At 50.6% G+C, this 26838-nt stretch overlaps 2 protein-coding genes across 2 annotated transcripts; one reads left to right on the forward strand and one right to left on the reverse strand.

The window, feature by feature from the left end:
- The first annotated feature begins 538 nt into the window (after positions 1-538).
- On the forward strand, positions 539-8707 carry TUBAL3 (tubulin alpha like 3). Its single transcript, XM_072918452.1, has 4 exons — positions 539-618; positions 4685-4928; positions 6077-6225; positions 7316-8707. The coding sequence occupies exons 1-4, from the start codon at positions 616-618 to the stop codon at positions 8297-8299; spliced, it is 1380 nt and encodes a 459-aa protein (XP_072774553.1). The 5' UTR covers positions 539-615; the 3' UTR covers positions 8300-8707.
- An 8493-nt stretch (positions 8708-17200) lies between these two features.
- On the reverse strand, positions 17201-22722 carry UCN3 (urocortin 3). The gene is made up of 2 exons (XM_072918486.1): positions 22475-22722; positions 17201-17891 (listed from the first exon to the last, which is right to left on the reverse strand). The coding sequence occupies exon 2, from the start codon at positions 17880-17882 to the stop codon at positions 17430-17432; it is 453 nt and encodes a 150-aa protein (XP_072774587.1). The 5' UTR covers positions 17883-17891; positions 22475-22722; the 3' UTR covers positions 17201-17429.
- Positions 22723-26838: the final 4116 nt, after the last annotated feature.

Consider the following 26838-nt stretch of genomic DNA (forward strand, 5'->3'; position numbering starts at 1 on the left):
TCCCAGAGGTGCAAATCCCAGCAGATTCCCATGAAATCATGGATAATATGGGGGGAAAACACCCCAAAAATTGGCAGGATTTTGTCTAAAATCAGCAAAATTAAGAATATCGTTGTCAGTGCTGTGAGTAACGATAGAGGCAGATTGTTCCTGCTGGATAAAGTGAATTATGTGGGAACACACAAAAATTTTCCTTCTTTTTTTTTTTTAACCAGCCTCACACTTAAAAATCAACTTTGAGTCCCCTTCAAACAAAACCCTTAAAATAAAATAATTTAAATTAAATTAAATTAAATTATTATTAAAATTATAAATAATTAAATTATATAATTAAATGATAAAAATAATTTAATTTAATTTAAAAATTAATTTAAAAATTGTAATTAAAAAAAAGGCAAAAAACTTCTATGACACCGCCTTTAATCAGGGAAATCTTGCAATCTGGGCAGGATTTAATCCTGATTTTTATTTGGGATGGAAGGAAAAGGAGCTCTGCTCCTTTAAGCTCGGAGAAACTTCTTTAAATCCAGGTGGAGTCAGGATTTCCTGGGCTATAAAGTTGCAGGGAGAGGCAGAGGCAGCAGCTGCTTTGCTCGGATCTTCCCCAGTCTCACCATGGTAAGAGCATTAAATTCCCAATTTTTCCCCTCCCCAAAGCTTCTGAACTCGAAATTCCCTTTTTTCCTCCTCTTTTCTCCCGGGGGTTTTAATTTCCAGCTGGAATTACTCGTTAACTTCTGGGTTATTGATTCGGGGTTTGCTCCTTATAAGGGAAAAGTGAGGGATGTGCTTGGAATTGTTGGAGTGGCCCCTTGGTGCTTTTCCCTGCGGAGTTTGCAGCTCCTGAGGTGGGGTCTGGAGACTTGGGAAGTTTTTAAAAAGTTGTGATTTTAAATTTATTTTATTTTATTTTTATTTTTGTGAGTGTGTGTAGCACCAGCGTGGTTTTCCTCAATTAAATTATGGATTAAAATCGAAATTTTTCATCCTGCTGCCCCTTTTTCCCCGAAATTTTAACACTCTCAATGTGCTTGAACAAGCACAACTTTTAGATTTTTTTTTTTTTTCTTTAGGAATGAGCTGCCATGTTGCCTTTGTCTGCTCTAAACCCTTGGGATTATATGAAATGGATAAAAATCCCCCTTTTCCATGTCATTTTTTCATGGAATCCCTGCCCCAAAATGTTTGCAGCTGCGAAATTGAAGTGGATTGAGCTGGGGATTAAAAAAAAAAAAAAAATCTGCAATTTTGATTATTTCTGTCTGCTCCAGCTGAAACTTTTTGGGAGAGAGGATCCCAACTGGCACTTTTTTTTTTTTTTTTTTTTTTTTTTTGTGGATGCAAAGGAGCAACTTGTTGGAAAAATCTGGTTGCAAATGGGAGAAAACTTCAAAGTGGCTCCCAGGGATTTGGCTTTGAACTTTTCCTTTCGTCTGCGGGTTTCTGGTCTGGCCTGGCTATAAAAGTGTTAAATATTTACATGGTGTTCCCAGTGGGAAAATCAGCTGGACAACAATAGCCAGAGTCTGTAAAAGGCACTTCAGCTGGATGCAAATGTTGGGAAGATCCCAAAAAAAAAACTCCTCTGGAATATTTAAGAGGAGGGGAAATCCTCCAATAAACCGCTGGGCTTTTTTCCTTCCAGCAGTTCCCAGTTTTTTATTTCATTTTTTTCTTTCCTTTGTTCTCCTGGCTGCAGATTCCAGTGCTGGCAGTGCAGCAGGTGCTGGGATGGGGTTTGGGATTGGAGCAGGGATGGGGTTTGGGATCGGAGCAGCTGTCCCAGGGAAGTGCTGGGATGGGGTTTGGGATCGGAGCAGCTGTCCCAGGGAAGTGCTGGGATGGGGTTTGGGATCGGAGCAGCTGTCCCAGGGAAGTGTTGGGATGGGAACTATCCCAACCACGCTGCTGGCAGGGCTGGGCTGGGGCAGCCGCATTCCCACATAGTGCAGATGGCAGCTGGGATGGGGGATCACCCTAATCCCTGATCCCAGCAGGAATGGGATCACCCTAATCCCTGATCCCAGCAGGAAAGGGATCATCACAGTCCCTGATCCCAGAAACTCCTGATCCCAGAAACTCCTGATCACAATCCCTGATCCCATTGGGAATGCGATCATCACAATCCCTGATCGCAGCAGGAATGGGATCGCCCCAATCCCTGATCCCAGAAACTTCTGATCCCAGTTGGAATGGGATCATCACAATCCCTGATCCCAGTTGGAATGGGATCATCACAATCCCTGATCCCATTGGGAATGAGATCATCACAATCCCTGATCCCGTTGGGAATGGGATCACCCCGGCCCCTGATCCTGGCAGTAATGGGATCATCACAATCCCTGATCCCAGTAACTCCTGATCCCAGCGGGAATGGGATCATCACAATCCCTGATCCCGACAGGAATGGGGTCATCACAATCCCTGATCCCAGAAACTCCTGATCCCAGCAGGAATGGGATCATCACAATCCCTGATCCCAGTGGGAATGGGATCATCACAATCCCTGATCCCATTGGGAATGGGATCATCACAATCCCTGATCTCAGTGGGAATGGGATCATCACAATCCCTGATCCCAGTGGGAATGGGATCACCCCAGCCCCTGATCCTGGCAGTAATGGGATCATCACAATCGCTCATCCCAGTAACTCCTGATCCCGGCAGGAATGGGATCACCCCAAACCCTGATCCCGGTGGGAATGGGATCATCACAATCCCTGATCCGAGAAACTCCTGATCCCGGCAGGAATGTGATCACCCCAATCCCTGATCCCGACAGGAATGGGATCATCACAATCCCTGATCCCAGAAACTCCTCATCCCGGTGGGAATGGGATCATCACAGTCCCTGATCCCGTTGGGAATGGGATCATCACAGCCCCTGATCCTGGCGGGAATGGGATCATCACAATCCCTCATCCCAGTAACCCCTGATCCCAGCAGGAATGGGATCATCACAATCCCTTATCCCAGTGGGAATGGGATCATCACAATCCCTGATCCGAGAAACTCCTGATCCCGGCAGGAATGAGATCACCCCAATCCCTGATCCTGGCAGGAATGGGATCATCACAATCCCTGATCCCAGCTGCTCCTTTTCCCAACAAGCCCTGATCCCGGCAGGAACGGGATCCAAGCAGCTCATTTTCCTGACAGTCCTTGATCTCAGCAGGAATGGGATCCCAGTGGCTCCTGATCCTGGCAGGAATGGGATCCCAGCAGCTCTTTTTCCCAATAATCCCGGATCCCAGCAGGAATGGGATCACTCCAATCCCTGATGCCAACAGTCCTGGATCCCAGCAGCTCCTGATGCCAGCAGTTCCATTTCCCAACAAACCTTGATCCCAGGAGCCTCTGATCCCACCAATCCCCCAATCCTGGCACCTTCTGATCCCAACATTCCCTAATCCCAACAGGAATAGGATCCCTGCAGCTCCTCATCCTGACAATCCTCAATCCCAGCAGCCTCTGATCCCACCAATCCCTGATCCCAGCAGCCTCCACACCCCGCAGAACTGGGGGTCTCATCCCACACCAGGATTTGGGGATGTTTGGGCAGCTCTGGGTCGGTGTCCCAGGAATGATCCAGTCCTGCTTTACTCCATCCTGGCTCTGGTGGCCTCTGGAGTTGCTTGAGGGATGGGAAAATCTTGGCACATCCATGCTGAGGAATGAGATGGAAAAGTTTCCTTGGATCATTTCCCTGCCATGAGTGCTTGGTGCCCCGGGATGTCCGGCTGGAATCTTGTGGAGACTCCTGGGCACTTCCCTGGAGTTTTGGGATCTGCTGTTCCTTCCATCCCCCTCTAAGCTGGGCTTACCTGTGCAGACCCCACAGGTGAGATGAGGCGAGACCTGAGCCTGGCTGCCCGTGGATAATGCCACAAATAATGGGATCAGCCGCCCTGCTTGCCCTTCCCGGGTGGATCAGCTCCCTTTCCCAGCCATCCCTTGGGATTCTGGGCCGGGAATCTGGGGCAGGAGGCTGTGCCATGGCTTTGATCCCGGCGTGGTGGCGGCAGCAGGTGCCAATTACCCAGGGAAGTGCCCAGGGAGACGCCGCTCCCCACGGAGCTTCCCTGGAGTCACGGCCTGCTGGAATGACCTGGATAAATCCGGGCTCTGCCCCGGGGCCATCCCTGTTTTCTCCAGCTCTGTGACTCCAGCTTGGCTCAGGTTTTCCAAGCTTGGCTTCTCCCTGAGCTCTTTTTTCCGGAGTGAAGAGCCTGGAGCTGCTGGTGTCCCATCAGGATGGTGCTGCTTCCTGCCCAGCATGGAGCCAGCAGCTCCATCCTTCCTCCTTCCCTGGGCTGGGGAGCCTTTCCCAGGAATGCTGTGTCCAGCAGATCCCGGGTTGATCCCGGCTCCTGCCGCGTGTTTCCATCATCGTCCCCAGCATTGCTCTGAGGGGGCTGGAACTCCCCATCCACAGGATGTGTGAAATTCCCATTTTCCTTTTCCAGAGGGAGTGCATTTCCATCCACAGGATGTGTGCAATTCCCCGTTTTCCTTTTCCAGAGGGAGTGCATTTCCATCCACGGGATGTGTAAAATTCCCATTTCCCTTTTCCAGAGGGAGTGCATTTCCATCCACAGGATGTGTAAAATTCCCATTTCCCTTTTCCAGAGGGAGTGCATTTCCATCCACAGGATGTGTGCAATTCCCCATTTCTCTTTTCCAGAGGGAGTGCATTTCCATCCACATCGGGCAGGCCGGGGTGCAGATGGGCAATGCCTGCTGGGAGCTCTACTGCCTGGAGCACGGCATCCAGGCCGACGGGACCATTCCCGGCTCCAAGCAGGTGAAATCCATGGATCCCAACTCCGAGCAGGTGGATTCCTCCTTCGAGACCTTCTTCTGTGAGACGGCGTCTGGCAAACACGTGCCCCGGGCGGTGTTCATAGACCTGGAGCCCACTGTCATTGGTAAAACCAGGATTTCTCCCTGATCCATCTTTATCCCTAATTCCCAACCCTTTTTTCCATGGGTTCCCATTGCTCCCAATCCTCTTCTTCGGTTAAATGTCCCAAGCCATTGGAAGCAGATGGAATTTACACTTCCAAAGGGACTCCAAGTAAATTCCCACTTCCAGAGGGAATTTACACTTCCATGGAATTTACACTTCCGTGGCTGTCACTGAGTTTGTTCCCTCCTTTTGGGACCTTCAGCAGATGGAAAGTGTCCTGGATTTGCCAGCCTTGGTGCTCCTGGCTGGAATTCCACCATCCTATGGCCAGATGTGGCACATCTGGTTCTGGTGGGGTGCCACAGGTTTGTGGGATTTGGCTGTCCTGTTTGGCCAGCTTGATCTCTTGGAGATCTTTTCCAACCTGACGGATTCCAAAAGATTCCCACTTGGCCTTCCAGCTCCCTCAGGGATCTCTGGGTGTTTGTTTGTGTGGCACCTCCATTTGAGGTGTTTTCCTAGGGAATAATAATTATTTATTTCGGAAATGACTCCAAATCCAACCACCTGCTCCTGCCTTCCAGGCTTCTCCTCCTATCTTTCCATCTGGGATGTGACTCATTAGTCCTAATTAAAGGGTTGCAGGCTTTTGTTTGGGTTCTGCTTAAGTTTTAGACACCTCATTAAGGTGTTCAATGCAGAACTTAATGAGTGAGCCAGGAGATTATGGGATGTGCCCAGTGTTGGGATGGAGTGGATTTAAAAACCCTCTGGAGCTGGGTCAGGTGGAAATGCCAACACTGGAGGGGCTTTGTCTGTGTCCCTTCCCTGCTGGAGAGGATGGAAGAGATGGAGAGATGGAGGTGGAGCTTCCAGACTTCTCCTCCAAGCTGCCTGTGGTAACCAATCCCACAGAAACGCTGGAATTGTGGTGTCCCCGCGCACTAAACCGGATTATTTAGGATTTCAGGCTAGATGTAGGGTGAGGATGGAGTTCAGGTGGGACCTCACCTGTGTGAGTTTATTCCTCCCCATTCCATTATTCCCACATCTCTTCCCTAACCATGCCACGACCTCCTGCTGGACATCCCATGGGTTTTGCTCCATCAGCTTCTCCCAAAACGTTTCTTTGTGCTCTGCTCTGGCTGATTTCTCCTCCTGGTGCAGATGAGATCAGGACTGGGACCTACCACGGGCTCTTCCACCCGGAGCAGCTCATCAGTGGCAAGGAGGACGCGGCCAACAACTACGCCCGTGGCCACTACACCATCGGCAAGGAGATCATCGACACCGTGCTCAGCAGGATCCGCAAAATGGTGAGGGGCAGAAGTCTTAAAATCAAAAAAGCCTTCAATTAAAAAATATCACTAGGTGAGGTCCAAGGGTTGTTGCTGCTGTTGGGATTTGGTTTGGGGCTCGGGAAGGCCTCTGGATTTGTGTTTTGGTCCTAAAAGCGGAGGATTGTCGCGTTAAAATTGGGCTTAAGATGCTCAGGGCGTGCTCTAAGCAGAATTTTGTGATGTGTTATTTGGGATAGTCATCCCAGTCCTTAAATGGATAAATATCCATTTATTTTGGGGATAGTCATCCCAGTCCTTAAATGGATAAATATCCATTTCTTTTGGGATAGTTATCCCATTCCTTAAATGGATAAATATCCACTTCTTTTGGGGATAGTTATCCCAGTCCTTAAAGGGAAAAATATCCATTTATTCTGGGATAGTTACCCAATCCTTAAATTGATAAATATCCATTTATTTTGGGAATAGTTATCCGAGTCCTTAAAGGGAAAAATATCCATTTATTTTGGGCTAGTTATCCCAGTCCTTAAATGGATAAATATCCATTTATTTTGGGATAGTCATTCCAGTCCTTACAGGGATAAATATCAATTTATTTGGGGATAGTTATCCCAGTCCTTAAAGGGAAAAATATCCATTTATTTTGGGATAGTTATCCCAATCCTTAAATGGATAAATATCCGTTTCTTTTGGGGATAGTTATCCTGGTCCTTAAAGGGGAAAATGTCCATTTTCTTAGGATAGTTATCCCAGTCCTTAAAGGGGAAAAATAGCCATTTTCTTTGGATAGTTATCCCAGTCCTAACAGGCATAAATATCCAGTATTCTTGGGATAATTATCCCGGTCCTTTTGGGAAAAATATCTGTTTTCTTGGGATAGTTATCCCAGCCTTTAAAGGGATAACTATCCCTTTTCTTGGAAATAGTTATCCCAGCCCTTAAAGGGGAAAAAATGTCCATTTTCTTGGGATAGTTATCCCAGTCCTTACAGGGAAAGATACCCATTTTCTTAGGATAGTTATGCCAGTCCTTGCAGAGGTAAATATCCAATATTCTCGGGATAGTTTTCCAGTCCTCGGGATAAATGTCTGATGTTCTGCTGCAGGCTGACCAGTGCAGTGGACTCCAAGGCTTCCTGGTCTTCCACAGCTTCGGAGGAGGCACCGGCTCCGGCTTCACCTCGCTCCTCATGGAGCGGCTCTCCGTGGAGTACAGCAAGAAATCCAAGCTGGAATTCTCGGTGTACCCGGCCCCGCAGGTGTCCACGGCCGTGGTGGAGCCCTACAACTCCATCCTGACCACCCACACCACGCTGGAGCACTCGGACTGCTCCTTCATGGTGGACAACGAGGCCATCTACGACATCTGCCACCGCAACCTGGACATCGAGCGCCCCACCTACACCAACCTCAACCGGCTGATCGGGCAGATCGTGTCCTCGGTCACCGCCTCGCTGCGCTTCAACGGCGCCCTCAACGTGGACCTCATCGAGTTCCAGACCAACCTGGTGCCCTACCCGCGCATCCACTTCCCGCTCACCACCTACGCGCCCATCGTCTCGGCCGAGAAGGCTTATCACGAGCAGCTCTCCGTGCCGGAGATCACCAACGCCTGCTTCGAGTTCTCCAACCAGATGGTCAAGTGCGACCCTCGCCGCGGCAAGTACATGGCGTGCTGCCTGCTCTACCGCGGCGACGTCGTCCCCAAGGACGTCAACGCCGCCATCGCCGCCATCAAGACGCGCCGCTCCATCCAGTTCGTGGACTGGTGCCCCACGGGTTTCAAGGTGGGCATCAACTACCAGCCGCCCACGGTGGTGCCCGGCGGGGACCTGGCCAAGGTGCAGCGCGCCGTGTGCATGCTGAGCAACACCACGGCCATCGCCGAGGCCTGGGCCCGCCTGGACCACAAGTTTGACCTGATGTACGCCAAGCGCGCCTTCGTGCACTGGTACGTGGGGGAGGGCATGGAGGAGGGCGAGTTCTCCGAGGCCAGGGAGGACCTGGCAGCCCTGGAGAAGGATTATGAGGAGGTCGGACGGGACTCGGCGGACGGGGAGGAGGATGAGGGGGATGAGGATGAGTATTGATGGACTTGGGCGTGACCTCGGCTGGATGCAGACTTGTGTCCCCAATTCCTGAGGGCCCGGAGGTGCCGGAGCACCGGCCAGGTTTGATGTATTAAACCTCCCCTGCTTGCATAGTTTGGGCTGGCAGAGCTCCTCTGTAGCCTGGGTGTCTTGAGCTTTATCCCACTGCTGTTTATCGATGAGTGACGCTGAGCCAGGCCTAACCTAGGCCTGACATCCCGCCTAGCCAGGAGATCCCGGAGTTCCTAATCCAGGGAATGTTGCAAGCTGCCTGCTTTGGCTGGAATGGCAAAACTCTTGCTCTGCCTTTTTCTTGTTAAAAGCACTTTGGAATTAGAAACGCACCTGTAAACGTCTATGCAAACGGCTTTTTGTATATGAATAAAGAGGGTTTTTTTTGGCTCGGAATTCCTTGGATTCCCCCAGGGGTGTTTGGTGGGGAGGTTCCTGCTGCCAGATGTCCTGAGGAGAAGAGGAAATGCTGATAAGGGTGTGCTGTGAGAGTCATCCACCCTAATGAGTGCTGTGGGGGAAGTGTCCTATATCCTGTGGGAATTTCTGTCTGGGAGCTGGCTGCTGCTCCGGGAATTCCGTGTCTGGGATCGGGGGATCACTTCTCAGTAGTTGGGGAGCACTTTTTGGCCTCCTCGCTGCCTTTGGTGGAGCTCAGGTGTTGCCTGAGCAAATCCTGGTGGTTTGGGGGAGTGCTGAGGATTTGGGAATATTCCCAAAGCAGGGAAATCCAGCCAGGAATGGGGAGAGGAGAGGGGAGCTCTGTCTGAGATTTGAGACAGCAGGTGGAAGGATCCCAAAAACTCTTTGGTGGCCCTAAAAGGCCAGGGGTGGTGACAACAGGACCAGGTTAGTGGTGGCCCCTGAGAAGGTCCAAGTCCCTTGAGTCACCCCAAAGATTTTCACCCCATGGCCCCCATCCCAGATTGTCCCTGAGAAGATTCCAAATCCAGCTGGGAATGGGGACAAGGAAAGAGAGAGAAGCTGCGTTTGATCTTTGGGACAGGAGGTGGAAGGATCCTAAAACTCTTTGGTGGCCCTAAAAGGACCAGGTTGAGGTGGCCCCTGAGAAGGTCCAAGTTCCTTGAGCCACCCCAAAGATTTTCACCCCAAAGCCCCCATTCCAGGCTGTCCCTGAGAAGATTCCAAATCCAGCTGGGAATGGGGACAGGGAAAGAGAGGGGAGCCGTTTGGAAAGGAGAGGAGAGGGATTTTGGGGAAAACCCCACAGATTTTGGGGAGCTGGAACTTCCAATTCTCTTCACAAGAGGTGATTCCTTGTAGAGTGACTTCAGCTTTATTTTCTCTTCTGGGAATAGCAAAGCTGCTCCTACAAAATTCCAGCCTGCAGGAATGTTGGGAACATCCCTGTCCCACCCCTGCACCATTCCTAATTCCATTTTACTCATAATTAAGCCAACGAGTGAATGACTTTGTGCTGATGGTGAATTCTACAGAACCTTTTGTTAAATTGTTTTAGCTAGGCCATTCGTTAAGTGCTTTAATTTGAATTTCATTTTTTTAATTTAAAGGTTAAAAACTTTGTTGATGAAGGAGTTCCCCTCTGAACCTTGGGATTCCATGGGAAGAGCTCCCTCATTCCTTTTATCCTTTCCCATTCCCAAACTCCACAGAATTCATTTTTGTTGATTTTTTTTTAGGTTTTATTTTGCTTTTTCCCTGAGCTTTACCCATCCAGCAAAAGCTTCAGGCTGAGCTTTGCCAAGGAGCTTTGTCACGCTTTTGCTTTTTGATTAAATCCACATTTTTTCCATACTTTTGCCAGCAATTCCCTACGGAATCCTTAAACTCCTGCTAAAGCAATCCCTGTCCTGCTGCCAGGGCTGGAAATTTAATTGGAATTGAGATGGGAATTCCAGTGCTTTGGCTCTGTCAGCCTCCTATAAAAAACCCAATTTTTTTTTCCCTGAAAAAACTCCCTGCCTCTCCTGGTGATGCAAGAATCCCTGGAAGCTGCAAAGGAGCTGGAAAAGGGGATTGAGGCTGACCTCTGCCTTTGCAGGGTTATTCCTCCTCCTCTGGGGACTCCCTGTGCCGGGAGGGAGCCAAGAAAAGCAGCTTGGGCAGGAAAAAAAGGAAAGGAAGAAAAGGAATCCAAGGAAAAAAAGTAAAAATCCAAAGGAAAAAAAAAAAAAAAGCTGGATCAGGCTGGGATTGAAGGACTGGCTCGGGAATGTTTAATTGACCTGAGGGAAGGGAACTGGATTTAAATCCTGATTTCTCCTCAGCTGGGGGAGGTCACCGAGGTGGGAAATCCCAAAATCCCAGGAGCTGCCTCACCTCCAGCTGCCCTTTTCCTTGGAGCATTCCCAGCAGAAGGAATGAGGTTTTTCCATGCCCCCCAGCAGGTTTAGGAGCTGGGGAAAAGCCTCTTTAATTAATTAATAAATTAAAAGTGATGAATTTTCAGCTGAGAAGAGCACAGAGCTCCAGGAGCTTTGGGAAGGGACAATTCCAGGTCTGCCTAGGAGCTGGGAAAAACCTCTTTAATTAATTAATTAATTAAAAGTGATGAATTTTCAGCTGAGAAGAGCACAGAGCTCCAGGAGCTTTGGGAAGGGACGATTCCAGCTCTGCCTAGGAGCTGGGAAAAACCTCTTTAATTAATTAATTAATTAAAAGTGATGAATTTTCAGCTGAGAAGAGCACAGAGTTCCAGGAGATTTGGGAAGAGACGATTCCAGCTCTGCCTAGCTGGGAATTCTGGGAATGCCAAGGGGGGAAATGGAGGTGCTTTGAAGGATTTGCACCAGCAAATCCGTGGAATTTGGAGTTTTCTTGGCTTTTTAATCCTCACTCTTGCTGGTTTTCCTGTAACATCCATCAGTGCTTCCTGTGAATTCCGGGAAATTATTTAATTTTTTTTTTTTTAATAATTTATTGAAAAGATTAAGCTCAAAGATTAAGCTCATTTTCCAAAATTCCCTTGCAACCTTCAGGGCTGTGAATGGGCTTTCTGCTTTCCATCCTCATTTTCCAAACGCTGGAATTCCTGGGGATGGAGCTCCTGGCTTGGGATTCTGGGCTGGGATGGTTCTTCCAGCGTTGGATCCATGAAAATTTGGATTGTCCCACCTCCCTGGCCCCAAATAATCCTGAATTCTGGCTCTTCCTCCTTGAGCCCAAACCATGGATAATGAAGAGCCCAAACCTTCCCCATGGAGCTGGATCCCACTTCCAGAGGGAATGAGCGACCTGAACACCGGTGGGGAGGGGATTTTCCACCCCTCAGTGTCCCTTCCCTGAAACAGGGATAAAATTCCATCAGAGTTGGGAGTTAGGGATGTCCTGCAGACCTGGAGAAGCTGTGGGAGAAGGGATAAAGCCAGGATTGAAGTCACCAGTAACACCAATCCCATTGCAGGTGGACAATGGTTTTATTTTCCATGCAAAACAGACAAAATCAAGGAATTTGTGGACGTGAGGTGTCCCAGAGGCTGGAAAAAGGAATTTTCAGATTTTATCCAGATTTAGGGTGTGGGAACAGCTCCTTGGGAATGATAGTTTGGTCCCCTTGGACATTCCTGATCTGTCCCAAACCTTGCTTGGGTTCAGTGGAGGGTTGGGATCATCTGAGGAAAGCAGAAAATGAGGCTGTTCCCGGGGAAAAATCCATAAAAACTGGTCGGGAAGGGAATGGATGGAAAAACACATGGGAATGACACGGAGATCACGGAGCTGGGGCTGGGGTTTGGGGAAGGGCCTCAGTTTTCCCAGAAAAACCCCGTGGATGTGCACGTGGGGGTGTTCCCGAAATCCTGGGAATGTAATTTTGGAATCTGTCCCTCAGCAGGTGGGGCTGGATCCTCCTCGATCCCAGGATGGAATTCAGCCTCTGGTTTGCTCTGATGGGAGGGGGAAAAGTGGGAAAAAAACTTGGAGTGGAGGAGGAAAAGGAGGATGAGGGGGATTCCTGCAGGCCAGGGAAGAGCTGGATGCCTGGGGGTAGGATTTGGGATCAGCTGGATGGGATCCAGCAGTGGGAAGGATTTGGGATGAGCTGGAGAGTATCCAGCAGTGGGAAGGATTTGGGATCAGCTGGATGGGATCCAGCAGAGGGAAGGATTTGGGATCAGCTGGATGGGATCCAGCAGAGGGAAGGATTTGGGATCAGCTGGAGAGGATCCAGCAGAGGGAAGGATTTGGGATCAGCTGGATGGGATCCAGCAGAGGGAAGGATTTGGGATCAGCTGGATGGGATCCAGCAGAGGGAAGGATTTGGGTTGGGCGGGATGGGATCCAGCAGAGGGAAGGATTTGGGATGGGCAGAATGGGATCCAGCAGTGGGAAGGATTTGGGATGGGATCCAGCAGAGGGAAGGATTTGGGATCAGCTGGATGTGATCCAGCAGAGGGAAGGATTTGGGATCAGCTGGATGGGATCCAGCAGTGGGAAGGATTTGGGATGGGATCCAGCAGAGGGAAGGATTTGGGATGGGATCCAGCAGTGGGAAGGATTTGGGATGGGATCCAGCAGAGGGAAGGATTTGGGATGGGATCCAGCAGTGGGAAGGATTTGGGATGGGATCCAGCAGAGGGAAGGATTTGGGATGGGATCCAGCAGAGGGAAGGATTTGGGATGGGATCCAGCAGCGGGAAGGATTTGGGATGGGCAGGATGGGATCCAGCAGAAGGAAGGATTTGGGATCACCTGGTTGGGATCCAGCAGAGGGAAGGATTTGGGATGGGATCCAGCAGAGGGAAGGATTTGGGATGGGATCCAGCAGAGGGAAGGATTTGGGATCAGCTGGATGGGATCCAGCAGCGGGAAGGATTTGGGATCAGCTGGATGGGATCCAGCAGAGGGAAGGATTTGGGATGGGATCCAGCAGAGGGAAGAATTTGGGATGGGATCCAGCAGAGGGAAGGATTTGGGATGGGAACCAGCAGAGGGAAGGATTTGGGATCAGCTGGATGGGATCCAGCAGCAGGAAGGATTTGGGATGGGATCCAGCAGAGGGAAGGATTTGGGATAGGATCCAGCAGAGGGAAGGATTTGGGATGGGATCCAGCAGAGGGAAGGATTTGGGATCAGCTGGTTGGGATCCAGCAGAGGGAAGGATTTGGGATGGGATCCAGCAGAGGGAAGGATTTGGGATGGGATCCAGCAGTGGGAAGGATTTGGGATCAGCTGGTTGGGATCCAGCAGAGGGAAGGATTTGGGATGGGATCCAGCAGAGGGAAGGATTTGGGATGGGATCCAGCAGTGGGAAGGATTTGGGATCAGCTGGTTGGGATCCAGCAGAGGGAAGGATTTGGGATGGGATCCAGCAGAGGGAAGGATTTGGGATGGGATCCAGCAGAGGGAGCAGGAAGGTGTGTGGGTCTGGGTGAGCAGCTCCGGGTACAAGACCAAGAGGAAAGGCTGAATCCTGCCTGGAATCCTCCCTTGGATCCTACCAAATCCCACAAATCTCCCTGAATGTCGATGCTGCCCTTCCCAAGCACTCCCAAACTCTGGGTGCTCCCAGCCCCATGGGAGTGTTGGTGGAGATTCCCGTGCTCCCATTCCCATCCCGTTTCCTCAGGAAATCTGCCCGTGCTTCAGCGCCTCCGGGCACCCCGGATCTGCCGGGCAGAGCCCGGGAATTTGGGAAGGATTCCTTTGAGAAAGGGGAATTTGGGAAGGATCAATTTTAGAAGGATCAATTTGGGAAGAGTCAATTTGGGAAGAATTCCTTTCAGAAGGATCTGCTTGGGAAAGCTGGATTTGGGAAGGATCCGTTTGGGAAGAATTAATTTCAGCAGGGTCCATTTGGGAAGGATCAATTTGGGAAGGGTTAATTTGGGAAGGATCTGTTTGGGAAGAATTAATTTCAGCGGGGTCCCTTTGGGAAGGATCAATTTGGGAACGGTGAAATTTGGGAACGGTGAAATTGGGAAGGATTAACTTCAGAAGGGTCTATTTGGGAAGAGTTAATTTTGGAAGAATTCCTTTGGGAAGGATCAATTTGGGAAGGATTAGTTTTAGAAGGATCCATTTGGGAAGAGTCAATTTGGGAAGGATCAATTTGGGAAAGCTGGATTTGGAAAGGATCCGTTTGGGAAGGATTAATTTCAGAAGGGTGCATTTGGGAAGAGTCAAACTGGGAAGGATTCCTTTGAGAAGGATCAATTTGGGAAGGATTCATTTGGGAAGGATCCGTTTGTCCAGGTGCCAGGTGTGGGTGGGAGGATCCCGGCCTTCCCCACCACTCCTTATCAGCTGATAAGAGCTGATAAGAGCTGATAAGAGCTGATAAGAGCTGATAAGAACCTTCCCCAGCTGATAAGAGCTGTCCCTGCCTCAGCTGTGCCTGGAACCAGCAGATCCCTTCCCACTTCCCTGGGAATTTCCTTCCTTGGAGAACAAAGATCCCGTGGGAGCTCCGGGCAGGCGACCTTTGGAATTCCCACTGGGCAAATCCCTGTCCCTCCTCCCAAGGATCTTCTGAGCCTGGAACACCTGGGGACACCTAGACATCCCATAATCCCAACAAAGCCAACTGGACACGGAGCAGGTTCTTCCCGTGCCTCAGTTTCCCCACATGGAAAATGGGGACAATCCCACCCTGCTGGGTGAGAATTTGCTGAGCTATAAAAATCCATATAATCCAAGATTCCAGCGGATTGTGGTGGGAAGAGACCCCCTCCCGTGCAGCCCTGGAGCTGAGGCAGGAGGTCATTGTCCCTCTGATGGCTCTCCAGGACATTTCCCACCCACCAGGACATTTCCAACCCTCTGGTTGTCCCGTGGATCCCACCTGGAACATCCCCATGGACGTGCCCTGGATGGGGCTGGTGGGATCTCATTTTCTCCTCTTGGTGAGCACCTCCTGGGGAAGAAGGGCCAAGTTTATTTCCCAAATTTCTTCCCCAAATTTCTCTCCACCTCCCAAACCTGCTGCATGGAGCGGGGTGGGCACGGATGGACTGAGGATGAGGAGCTGGATCTGCGCCAGCCGGAAAACGGAGCCGTGGGGAAATGGGAGGGGACAGGTGGGAATTTGTGGTGGGACCCTGGGTGGGTTTGGAGCAGCCACAGAGGTACCTGCAGGTCCTGGGATCCAAACACACCTGAGGCTGTGGGGTGGCCCTGGCTGGACTCATCTGGGGACACTGGTGCTGAGTGAGTGACAATGGCCAGGACCCATCTGGGGACACCACGGCTGTGTGGGTGACAATGATCAGAGCCCATCAGGGGACACTGGGGCTGTGTGGGTGGCTCTGGCTAGGAATCATCAGGGGACACCAGGGCTGACAATGGCCAGGACCCATCAGAGGACTCTGGGGCCATGTGGGTGGCCCTGGCCAGACCTATCTGGAGACACCAAGGCTGTGTGGGTGACAATGGCCAGGAGCCATCAGGGGACACCGGGGCCATATTGGTGGCTCTGGCCAGGAACAATCAGGGGACACTGGTGCCGTGTGGGTGACAATGGCCAGGAGCCATCAGGGGACACCAGGGCCATGTGGGTGGCGCTGGCCAGACCTATCTGGGGACACCGAGTCTGTGTGGGTGACAATGGCCAGGATCCATCTGGGGGCACCAGGACTGTGTGGGTGGCCCTGGCTGGACTCATCTGAAGACACCAAGGCTGTGTGGGTGACAATGACCAGAGCCCATCAGGGAACTCCGGGGCCATGTAGGTGACAATGGCCAGGACCCATCAGGGGACTCTGGGGCCATGTGGGTGGCCCTGGCCATGACACATCTGGGGACACCGGGGCTGAGTGGGTGACAATGACCAGGACCTATCTGGGGGACACCAGGGCCACGTGGGTGGCTCTGGCCAGGACCCATCAGGGGACTCTGGGGCCATATGGGTGGCCCTGGCCATGACACATCTGGGGACACCGGGGCTGTGTGGGTGACAATGACCAGGAACCATCAGGGGACACTGAGGCGGTGTGGGTGACAATGGCCAGGGTCCATCAGGGGACTCTGGGGCCATGTGGGTGGCCCTGGCCAGACTTATCTGGGGACACCGAGTCTGTGTGGGTGACAATGGCCAGGAGCCATCAGGGGACTCTGGGGCCATGTGGGTGGCCCTGGCCATGACACATCTGGGGACACCGAGTCCGTATGGGTGACAATGACCAGGACCTATCTGGGGGACACCAGGGCCATATCAGTGGCTCTGGCCAGGAACCATCAGGGGACACTGGTGCCGTGTGGGTGACAATGGCCAGGGTCCATCTGGGGACTTCGGGGCCATGTGGGTGACAATGGCCATGACACATCTGGGGACACGGGGGCTGAGTGGGTGACAATGACCAGAACCCATCAGGGGACTCTAGGGCCATGTGGGTGGCCCTGGCCAGACCTATCTGGGGACACCGAGTCTGTGTGGGTGACAATGGCCAGGACCCATCTTGGGTCACCTGATGGGTGGCCCTGGCTGGACTCATCAGGGGACACCAGGACTGTGTGGGTGACAATGGCCAGGAGCCATCAGGGGACACTGGTGCCGTGTGGGTGACAATGGCCAGGACCCATCTGGGGGACACCATGGCCATATCAGTGGCTCTGGCCGGGAACCATCAGGGGACACTGGTGCCGTGTGGGTGACAATGGCCAGGAGCCATCAGGGGACACTGGGGCCATATTGGTGGCTCTGGCCAGGTCCCATCAGGGCCGTGTGGGTGGGAAGTTGATGCTGAAGGTGCTGGTGACAAACTCAGGGAAGACCCCGGAGGAGGAGCTGGGAAATCCATCCTGAGGTTGTCCCTGCGCTTTTCCCTTCCCGGTGGATCGGTGGCCGTGGCAGGACCAGCTCGTGGTGGGATCTGGGAGGGCGTGGTGGGGACGGGGCCACGAGGTTTCGGAATCCCTACAGACCCAAAGGAGCAGGTGGGGCAGGAGATGGGACAACAAAGCATTGGAAACTCCAGAGATGGCGGCTTTAATCAGGAACCTTCCCGGGTGACGCGTCCCCCACGCCCTGCTGGGGACAGGAACCTCTTCCCTGCGTGTGGAAATGTCCGGAAGGAACGTGGGGAGAGCGGGGAGGAGAGAGGGGAGGAGAAGGGACATGGACACGAGGTCGCTTGATGGGTCAAAGCCAGACAGCGCTGGTGTCACTCCCGGCCATCAGTCCCCTCCGGCGGTGGCCCGGTCACTTCCTCCGCCCGATCTGGGCCATGAGGTGGGCGTTGGCCGCCGCCTTGGCCCGCAAGTTCTTGGCCTTGGCGATGTTGAAGAGGATGTTCATGATGTTGGTGGGGACATCAAGGGACAGCGTGACCTTGGTGCGCCGGTCGCTCTTGGGCCGGTTCTGGTAGGTCTTGCCCTTCCCCTGGGGCGCGTGTTTGTAGTGGCTGTCCCCCGGGAATGTCCTTTTCCCCAGCTCTTCCTCGTCCCCATCCTCCTCAGATGCCTCCTCCAGTGATGGTGACTCGGAGCCGCGCTTCTCCAGGACGGCGTTCTCCTCGGGAAGGATCTGCCGCGCTTCCGACAGGGCGGCGTTGAGGCAGCTGAAGATGGAGGCGGCGTTGGAGAGGCTCAGGGCCCGGCCGGTCCCGGTGGCTCCGAGCAGGATGAGGAGCAGCAGCAGCCTGGGGTGGGACATGGCGGTGGCCTGGCCGTGGAGACAGCCGGGGGAGGGCAGAGAGGGACGTGAGATTCCCGTGGGACCTGGGGAGGTCCCAATCCCTGAACTCCCCTTCCTGCGCTCTTGGAGTCACCTCCCAGCTCCCATCCAAAGGTTGGGACAGGTGGGAAGGAGCTTCCTTGGGATGCAACCCCCAGCCCTTGGTTTGAGGTGCTGGTGGGAGGCGGGATGTCCAAGGAGCTTCACTTCCATGGAACTTCCATGGAGAGGAGAATTTGACCTTCATGGAAGTTCCACAGAGAGGAGGATTTGACATTTCCTTCATGGAACTTCCATGGAGCTTCCATGGATGAGAGGATTTGGCCTTTCCTTCATGGAACTCCCATGGAGAGGAGAATTTGACTGTTCCTTCATGGAATTTCCACGGAGAGAAGGATTCAGTGTTTCCTTCATGGAGTTTCCACATAATTTCCACAGAGCTTCCATGGAAGTGAGGGTTTGGCCTTTGCTTCCATGGAACTTCCATAGATGAGAGGATTTGGCCTTTCCTTCATGGAATTTCCATGGAAAGGAGGATTTGGCCTTTGCTTCCATGGAACTTCCATGGAGAGGAGAATTTGACCGTTCCTTCATGGAATTTCCATGGAGAGGAGGATTCGGTGTTTCCTTTGTGGAGTTTCCACGGAATTTCCACAGAGCTTCCATGGAGGTGAGGATTTGGCCTTTGCTTCCATGGGACTTCTATGGAACTTCCATGGAGCTTCCATGGAAAGGAGAAGTTGACCGTTCCTGGAATTTGACCTTCATGGAATTTCCATGGAGAGGAGGATTTGGCCTTTCCTTCATGGAACTTCCGTGGAGAGAATTTGGCCTTTACTTCCATGGAACTTCCATGGAGCTTCCATGGATGAGAGGATTTGACCTTTGCTTTGTGGAGCTTCCATGGAGAGGAGAATTTGACATTTCTTTCATAGAACTTCCAAGGAGAGGAGGATTTGACATTTTTGGGGTCTTTTTGGCCCATTTTTGGGGGTCTTTTGGGGGTCTTTTTGGCCCATTTTTGGGGTCTTTTTGGGGTCTTTTTGGGGTCTTTTTGGCCCATTTTTGGGGGTCTTTTGGGGGGTCTTTTTGGGGTCTTTTCGACCCATTTTTGGGCACCGTAAATCCCCGGACAATTTCCTGCTCCACAAACCTTCCCCATCTCCCTTTATTCCCACCTGACCTCTCCAAAAAGCCACCAAGGATCTCCTGCGGTGTTTTTTGCCCATTCCCAGTGTGGAAAAATGTCCCCAGCCAACCCCGAGGCCAGGCGGGCTCTCCAAGTGCCTGGAATCCTACTGGCATTCCCAAAATCCTGGAATTCTGCTGGCATTTCCCAAACCCTGGAATTCCCTGGAATCCTGCTGGCATTCCCAAAACTCTGGAATTCCCTGGAATCCTGCTGGCATTCCCAATCTTCTGGCCCCATCTCGTGGCCAGCGCCTCGCACGGCAATTCCAGGCTGGGAACAGTCCCAGGGCTGGCGGGGCTGGAATTCCATCCCTGATTTTGGGATTGGGGGCGGATTTCATTCCCACGGGAATTCCATCCCTGATTTTGGGATTTGGGGCGGATTTCATTCCCATGGGAATCCCATCCCTGATTTTGGGATTGGGAGCGGATTTCATTCCCATGGGAATTCCATCCCTGATTTTGGGATTGGGAGCGGATTTCATTCCCACGGGAATTCCATCCCTGATTTTGGGATTGGGAGCGGATTTCATTCCCATGGGAATCCCATCCCTGATTTTGGGATTGGGAGCGGATTTCATTCCCATGGGAATCCCATCCCTGATTTTGGAATTGGGAGCGGATTTCATTCCCATGGGAATTCCATCCCTGATTTTGGGATTGGGGGCGGATTTCGTTCCCACAGGAATTCCATCCCTGATTTTGGGATTGGGGGCGGATTTCATTCCCATGGGAATTCCATCCCTGTTTTTGGGATTTGGGGCTGGATTTCATTCCCACGGGAATTCCATCCCTGATTTTGGGATTTGGGGCGGATTTTGTTCCCATGGGAATTCCATCCCTGATTTTGGGACTGGGGGTGGATTTCATTCCCATGGGAATCCCATCCATTGCCCTTCCCTGTCTGTGGATGGGGAATTTTGGGAAGTTTTATCCCCTAAATTCTGCCTCTTTCTATTCCTTGGAGAGGGAATTCCGGTTTATTCCCATTAACTCTGCCCTTTATTGTCCATAGAGGGAGAGATTTGGGAAGTTTTATTCCCTAAATTCTGCCTTTTGCCATTCCTTAGAGAGGGAATTTTGGGAAGTTTTATTCCCTAAATTCTGCCTTTTACCCTTCCTTGGAGAGGGAATTTTGGGAAGGTCTTTCCCCTTAAATTTGCCCTTTGCTGTTCCTCAAAGTGGGAATTTTGGGCAGGTTTATTCCCTTAACTCTGCTCTTTGCTATCCATGGGAAAGGGGAGAAATTTGGGAGCTTCATTCCCTGGATCTTCCCTTTTCCCCCTTCCCGAGGGAGATTCGGCCGTGCCAATCCTCCCTCGGGATTTCAGGGAGCTGCTCCATTTCCCCCCTTCCCAAAACCCCAAATCCATCCCCCCACCTCTCCCTGGATCCTGAGGGGGGAGGAAGAGGAGCAGCCATGGGATGATCCAGGAAAAGCTTTTCCTGTAGGATCAAGGGAGGAAAACCCATCCCAGGCACTCAACCTCCACATGGGATCATGGAGGAGCCCAAATTCTCCTTTTCTCCAGCCCCAAACCCCACATTTGGCCATTTCAACGTGAGGATATCCCAGGATTTGATTTTTCTTGGAAAAGGCGATGGAGATTTGGGAACAGGGATTTTCCCATGAGATCCCGAACGACTCGGGATGAAGTTTCCTCCCACCCCAAAATTCCATTTTTTTCCCTGGCTGTGTTTCACCTCCCTCCACCCTCAGCCTCCTGCAGGATGGGATGCTCGGGGTGGGAATTTAGGGATTTTCCCATCCCTGCGTGATTCCCAAATCCTGGAATATCACCCAAAACCCTTCCAGAGCTGGGCTGTTCCCGGCTGGAATCTCGGGGCTGCATCTCCCTGCACGGACTGAACCCAGCGCCTTTTCCTGGGATTTTCCCATCCTTTTCCACTCAGCAAAACTCTGGGAATCTCAGCTGAGCGAAGGGAAAAGCAGAAAAAGGGGAAAACGCGGCTGGAGCCATCCACACCCATTCCTGCTCCTGGCAAAAGGAACAGAAATTAAGGAAAAAAACCCCAAAAAAACAAGGAAAAGCTGATTTTTTTTTTTGGGATTTGGTTTATTTTTGTCGGGGGTGGGGGTGAGTTGTGCCCCTCCGCTCCAGGAAGTTTTTATGGAGCAGGAAAATAAAAAAAAAAAGCTGGAATTGGGGTTTTCTCCTTGCTTTAAAAAAAAAGAAAAAAAAAAAGCTGGAAAAGGAGGAAAACCACCCGCGGTGAATCGGAGGAAACGGGAATAATGAAATAATGAGAATGAAATCCGCGCTGCTGCTCCTCCCGCCGGGAATTGCTGGGATAGCCGGGAGCGTTTTCCGGGAATTTCATCGGGATGCTGCCGAGCCTGGAAAATCTCCCGCTGGGCTCGGAAGGAGAAAAACGAGGAGGAAAATGATCCCAATTCCAGCGAGGAAAGCCGGAGCAGGGATTGCTGCTCTCCTGGGTGCCAGAGGATGGAATGCAGCGGGATTTTCCCAGGTAAATCTGGGATAAATCTGGGATAAATCTGGGATAAATCTGGGGTAAATCTGGGATAAATCTGGGATAAATCTGGGATAAATCTGGGATAAATCTGGGGTAAATCTGAGGTAAATCTGGGATAAATCTGGGGTAAATCTGGGATAAATCTGGGATAAATCTGGGATAAATCTGGGGTAAATCTGGGATAAATCTGGGATAAATCTGGGATAAATCTGGGATAAATCTGGGGTAAATCTGGGATAAATCTGGGGTAAATCTGGGATAAATCTGGGATAAATCTGGGATAAATCTGGGATAAAACTGGGAATGGGACCTGGAGACTTCTTCAACTCTGTCTGGTGCTGCCTGTGCTTCCCCCGTGAGCTTTTTTTTCCCAAAATCCAGGTGGGCTCGGCTGTGCCTTGCTCTCCTCCCCATCCCTAAAAATTAAGGATTTATCTCCCTAATTTTCCTTTTCCCAAGATTTCCCAATCCTTCCCCTGCTGCCTATTCCGGTCTGCCTCCCCGAATTGCTGGAATAATAAAAATATTTTTCCTAGGAGGGAGGGCGAGGGGAATTTTGAATCCCTTGATATCAAAATATCTTGGATTGCTTTTCCCTACCTTGCCTAATTATTTTTCCCTTAAAAAAAAAACCCCAAAACCTGGAAAATTCAATGTCTGGAGCATGGATTTGCCTCCTACAAGGACATTTTCCTTTCCCAACAACGATTTTGTGGGAAAATAAATTTATGGGGGAGCAAAACTCAGCAAACAGCTCAGGATGGGATCCGGAGGTGGAAAAGTCTCTCAATCCCTAAAAACCAAAAAAAACCCTGGAATCTGATTTCCTAAGGAAATCACTGAAATATTTAAAGGAGAATAAATGAAATCCAGACACTCACCTGCTTCTCCTGGATGTTGGGATGGGAAAGATTTGCTGTGGAATCACTCCAAGGAAAAAGGCATCAGGAGCTTTTCCCAACTTCTTTTCCCTGATTTTTTTTTTTAAATTTTTTTTTTCCTTCCCAAGGACTGGGATATTTTTTTTTTCCCTCTCTCTGGAAACCTTTCCCCCCTCCCTGGTGTATTTATAAAAATCCCAGGGATCACGGGGTTGGAGTCGTGATTCCAGACGCGGAGCCTGAGCTTGGGAATGATTTCATTAAAATGAGATCAGAGCGAGCCGGGACGTCACGGAGCCGCTCCCAATCCGCAGGGAAAAAACGGGAATTGGGGGTGGAAAAGACGTCGGATCCCAAAATCTGGGAAGAGTCACCCCAAAGCGGGGCTGGCGTCAGTGCCGGGATTTTGTAGGATCACGCACGCCCTTGTCCCCGGGGTTTTGGGATGTTTTCATTCCGAAGGTTTTTCCAGCTCCGAGGATGGATGTTGGGATTCCTCATGGATCGAGGTTATCCCAAAGAAAGTGGTTTTATTCCCTGAGAAGGGTTTTTCCCTGTTTTTTCCATTTCCAGGGGATTTTCTCTTCCCAATCGTGCAGGGAAACCCTTGGAAAATGGAAATTTTGGGAAACTTCTTCCAGGATTTGTGAGAACAATTCCAGGTGAAGGTTTGGGAAAGGATGGGAAGGACGAGGGAAAAAAGCTCCAATTCCCTAAAACTCCATCAAGATTAACTGGGATCATCCCAGAACAGCAGCCAGGTGGGGAAAATTCCCAGTTTGGGCTCCCAGCACCAGACTGGTCCCAGAGAGGAAACCCCTGGAATTCCCCAAGTTTGGGAGCAAAAGAGGATTGGAAGATTTGGGAACAGGGATGGGGATTTGGGAACAGGGATGGGGATTTGGGAACAGGGATGGGGATGGAGATTTGGGAATAGGGATGGGGATGAAGATTTGGGATTTGGGAACAAGGATGGGGGTGGAGATTTGGGAACCGGGACGGGGATTTGGGAATAAGGAGGAGGATGGAGATTTGGGAACAGGGATGAGGATTTGGGAACAGGGATGGGGATTTGGGAACAAGGATAGAGATTTGGGAACAAGGAAGAGGATGGAGATTTGGGAACAGGGACGAGGATTTGGGAACAGGGATGGGGATGGAGATTTGGGAATAGGGATGGGGATTTGGGAACAAGGATGGAGATGAAGATTTGGGATTTGGGAACAGGGATGGGGATGGAGATTTGGGAACAGGGATGGGGATGAAGATTTGGGATTTGGGAACAAGGATGGAGGATGGAGATTTGGGAACAGGGACGAGGATTTGGGAACAGGGATGGGGATGGGGATTTGGAAACAGGGATGGAGATTTGGGAACAGGGATGGAGATTTGGGAACAGGGATGGGGATTTGGGAACAGGGATGGAGATTTGGGAACAGGGATGGGGATGGAGATTTGGGAACAGGGACAAGGATTTGGGAACAGGGATGGGGATGGGGATTTGGGAACAGGGATGGAGATTTGGGAACAAGGAGGAGGATGGAGATTTGGGAACAGGGATGGGGATTTGGGAACAGGGATGGGGATTTGGGAACAGGGATGGGGATTTGGGAACAGGGATGGAGATTTGGGAACAGGGATTTTTCCATGTGATCCAAGGAAGATCTCATGTCCCTCCAAAGGGTCCCACCATGGAGTTGTGGCTGGTTGGATTCTCCTGGGTTTGGTTTTGGTTTCCCTCCCTCCCTGAGGCCTGGAAAATGGAATTTTTTTCTCCAAATATTTGGAATTTTGGAGATGTTTCTGGGAAAGAAAACTCCCAGGCCACTTCCACACAAGGAGCTGGGTGGGAAAATCCACATGAGGGATTTTTCCAAGGAAAAGGACCAGGACATGGAACTGAGAGACTTTTCCACCTCTGGATCCCATCCTGAGTTTTATTCCCCCACAAATTTATTTTCCCCACAAAATCTTTGTTGGGAAAGGAAAATGTCCTTGGAGGAGGCAAATCCATGCTCCAGACATGGATTTTTCCATGTTTCAGACATGGAATTTTCACAGTGGTTTCATTAAGGAAAAATAGGGAAGAGAAGGCAGAAAAAAGAAGGAATTTCCCGGTTTATCCCTTGAAAAGCAAATCCAACTTTTTTGGCTGCCATGGTTTGGAATTCCCCACCCTGGGAGGAGAATTTGCTGCAGGAGAATTGTGTTTCCAAGGGAAAATTCCATGAAAATATTCCTTGGGAAGGAGTGAGCTGAGCCAGGAACATCTGAGGGCCTGGAGGCCTCAAACTTCCCAAAAGTTTCCCTGGAAAAGTCCCAAATTGATGAAAAATTCAGGAAGTGAGGAGCAATCCCACACATCCCTGGGATTCCACCTCTCCTCACCTTTTCCCGGGAACTGAATTTTTGGGAGTGAATCATTTCTTGGAGCTCATTAAAGTTTCATCTCCACAAACCGGGGAAAATCAGGGATTTGGGGTCATTCCACCCCAGGAACTGTGAAAACCCAAAAAAATCCCAAATCCCAGAAGTTTTGCCCCACCCAGGAGATTCCATTTGGTGCTTCCAGCACCAGAATTCCATGGAGGATTCGGACATGGATGTGTTGAGGGGCAAAAAGGACTTTTCTGCTCAGCTTTGTCCCTTTTTTCCCAATTTTTAGGGCTTAGTTTGTGTATTCCAGGCTGTGGAAGAAGGAGAATATCCCTAAAATCCTACGAGGCTGATTTAGGGGATTTTATGGGATTTCTCTTCCTTCTCACCCCATTTTGGGGGTGATTTTCACTCCTTCCAACAGCTCAAATCCGTAAAGTTTTCCCAAATATCGGAAAACTCCATCCGATGGGAAGAGAAGAGCTGGGAATACAAAATTTGGAGTAATTATTTTGCTTTTTTTGTGCTTTTTTCCACCTTTTCCGAGGGTATTTGCATCCCTGTATTTCCACAAAGCTCTCCCCATTTCATCTTCCTGGGAGTGACTTAAATTAGTTCAATTAATTAAAAATTAATTCAGTTAATTTGGAGCTTTGGAGCTTTGGATGCCAACGGAATGTCAGGATTTGGCATGAACTGGATTTGGGGCTTGTTTAGGAAATTCCCAAAAATCACTCGGGCCAAACCCAAAAATCCAATCCAGTGGCAGCTCCTGGGCATGGAATTAAATTTGGAATTAAACTTGGATTTTGCTGCTTTCCCTCCAAAGGAAGAGGAGGAAAAAAGTGTTGGAAGAGAAAAAAATAATCCAAAATCCTCCAAATTTTCCTGGAATGTTTTAATTTCTTTCCCTCTGTTGCATCTCCTGCCCCTTTTCCAAAGGGAATTTTTGCACCTCCCTGGACACGTGGGCAGCATGGATAAAAAAATCCAGGAATTTGTGAAGGGAACCTGGATCCTCACTCAGACTCTGGGAGTTTTCCCTGATTTTCTGTGTCCCAGTGGAAAATTCAATTTTTTCCCAAAGATCTTGGAGCTGCTCCTGCTTTTTCCTGCGCCCAGAACCGGGATCCGATCCCACTGCCGAGGCTGCAGCAGCTGGAAAATGCTGGAAGAGTTCAGGGAATGTTTCATCCCCTCCAGGTGGGTTTTGGTGCCTTTCCAGGATTTTTTTTTTGGGATTTTCCGTGTGGTTTCAGTGCCAAGGACAAACAGCCCAAGGTGGGATTTCTCCTTGGATCTCCAGGGACAATCCCATCCTGGTTTTTCCCTCTTTCCTGCTGGGCACTGAAGGTTTTCCAGGATTTTCCAAGGGTTTTTTTTACCTTCCCAGGGGTGTTGGGATGCAATTCCACCCTTGGAATGGGGATGGGGATGGGAATTCCTTGGGGATGCAGGGATAGGGGGGCTGGTTCTGCTCCAGACAGGGATGGGGATTTGGGAACATGATGGGGATTTGGGATTTGGGAACAGGGATTTGGGAATGGGGATGAGGATTTGGGATTTGGGAACAGGGATGGGGATTTGGGAATAGGGACAAGGATTTGGGAATGGGGATGGTGATTTGGGAACAGGGATGGGGATTTGGGAACAGGGATGGGGATTTGGGAACAGGGATTTGGGATTTGGGATTTGGGAACAGGGATCTGGGATTTGGGAACAGGGATCTGGGATTTGGGAACAGGGATTTGGGATTTGGGAAGAGGGATTTGGGGTTTTGGAACAGGGATGGGGATTTGGGAATAGGGACAAGGATTTGGGAATGGGGATGGGGATTTAGGAATAGGGATTTGGGATTTGGGAATGGGGATGGGGATTTGGGATTTGGGAACAGGGATTTGGGATTTGGGAATGGGGATGGGGATTTGGGAACAGGGATTTGGGATTTGGGAATGGGGATGGGGATTTGGGAACAGGGATTTGGGATT

Source organism: Taeniopygia guttata, chromosome 1A (genome assembly GCF_048771995.1).
Source record: "Taeniopygia guttata chromosome 1A, bTaeGut7.mat, whole genome shotgun sequence".
Classification (NCBI taxonomy): Eukaryota; Metazoa; Chordata; class Aves; order Passeriformes; family Estrildidae; genus Taeniopygia; species Taeniopygia guttata.

Excerpts from the sequence above, each read along its gene's own strand:
- TUBAL3 (XM_072918452.1), top strand. Across the intron at positions 4,929-6,076 it reads CCTGGAGCCCACTGTCATTG|ATGAGATCAGGACTGGGACC; the intron begins GTAAAACCAGGA and ends CTCCTGGTGCAG. Across the intron at positions 6,226-7,315 it reads TCAGCAGGATCCGCAAAATG|GCTGACCAGTGCAGTGGACT; the intron begins GTGAGGGGCAGA and ends GTTCTGCTGCAG.
- UCN3 (XM_072918486.1), bottom strand. The coding sequence starts at position 17,882 with ATGTCCCACCCCAGGCTGCTGCTGCTCCTCATCCTGCTCGGAGCCACC.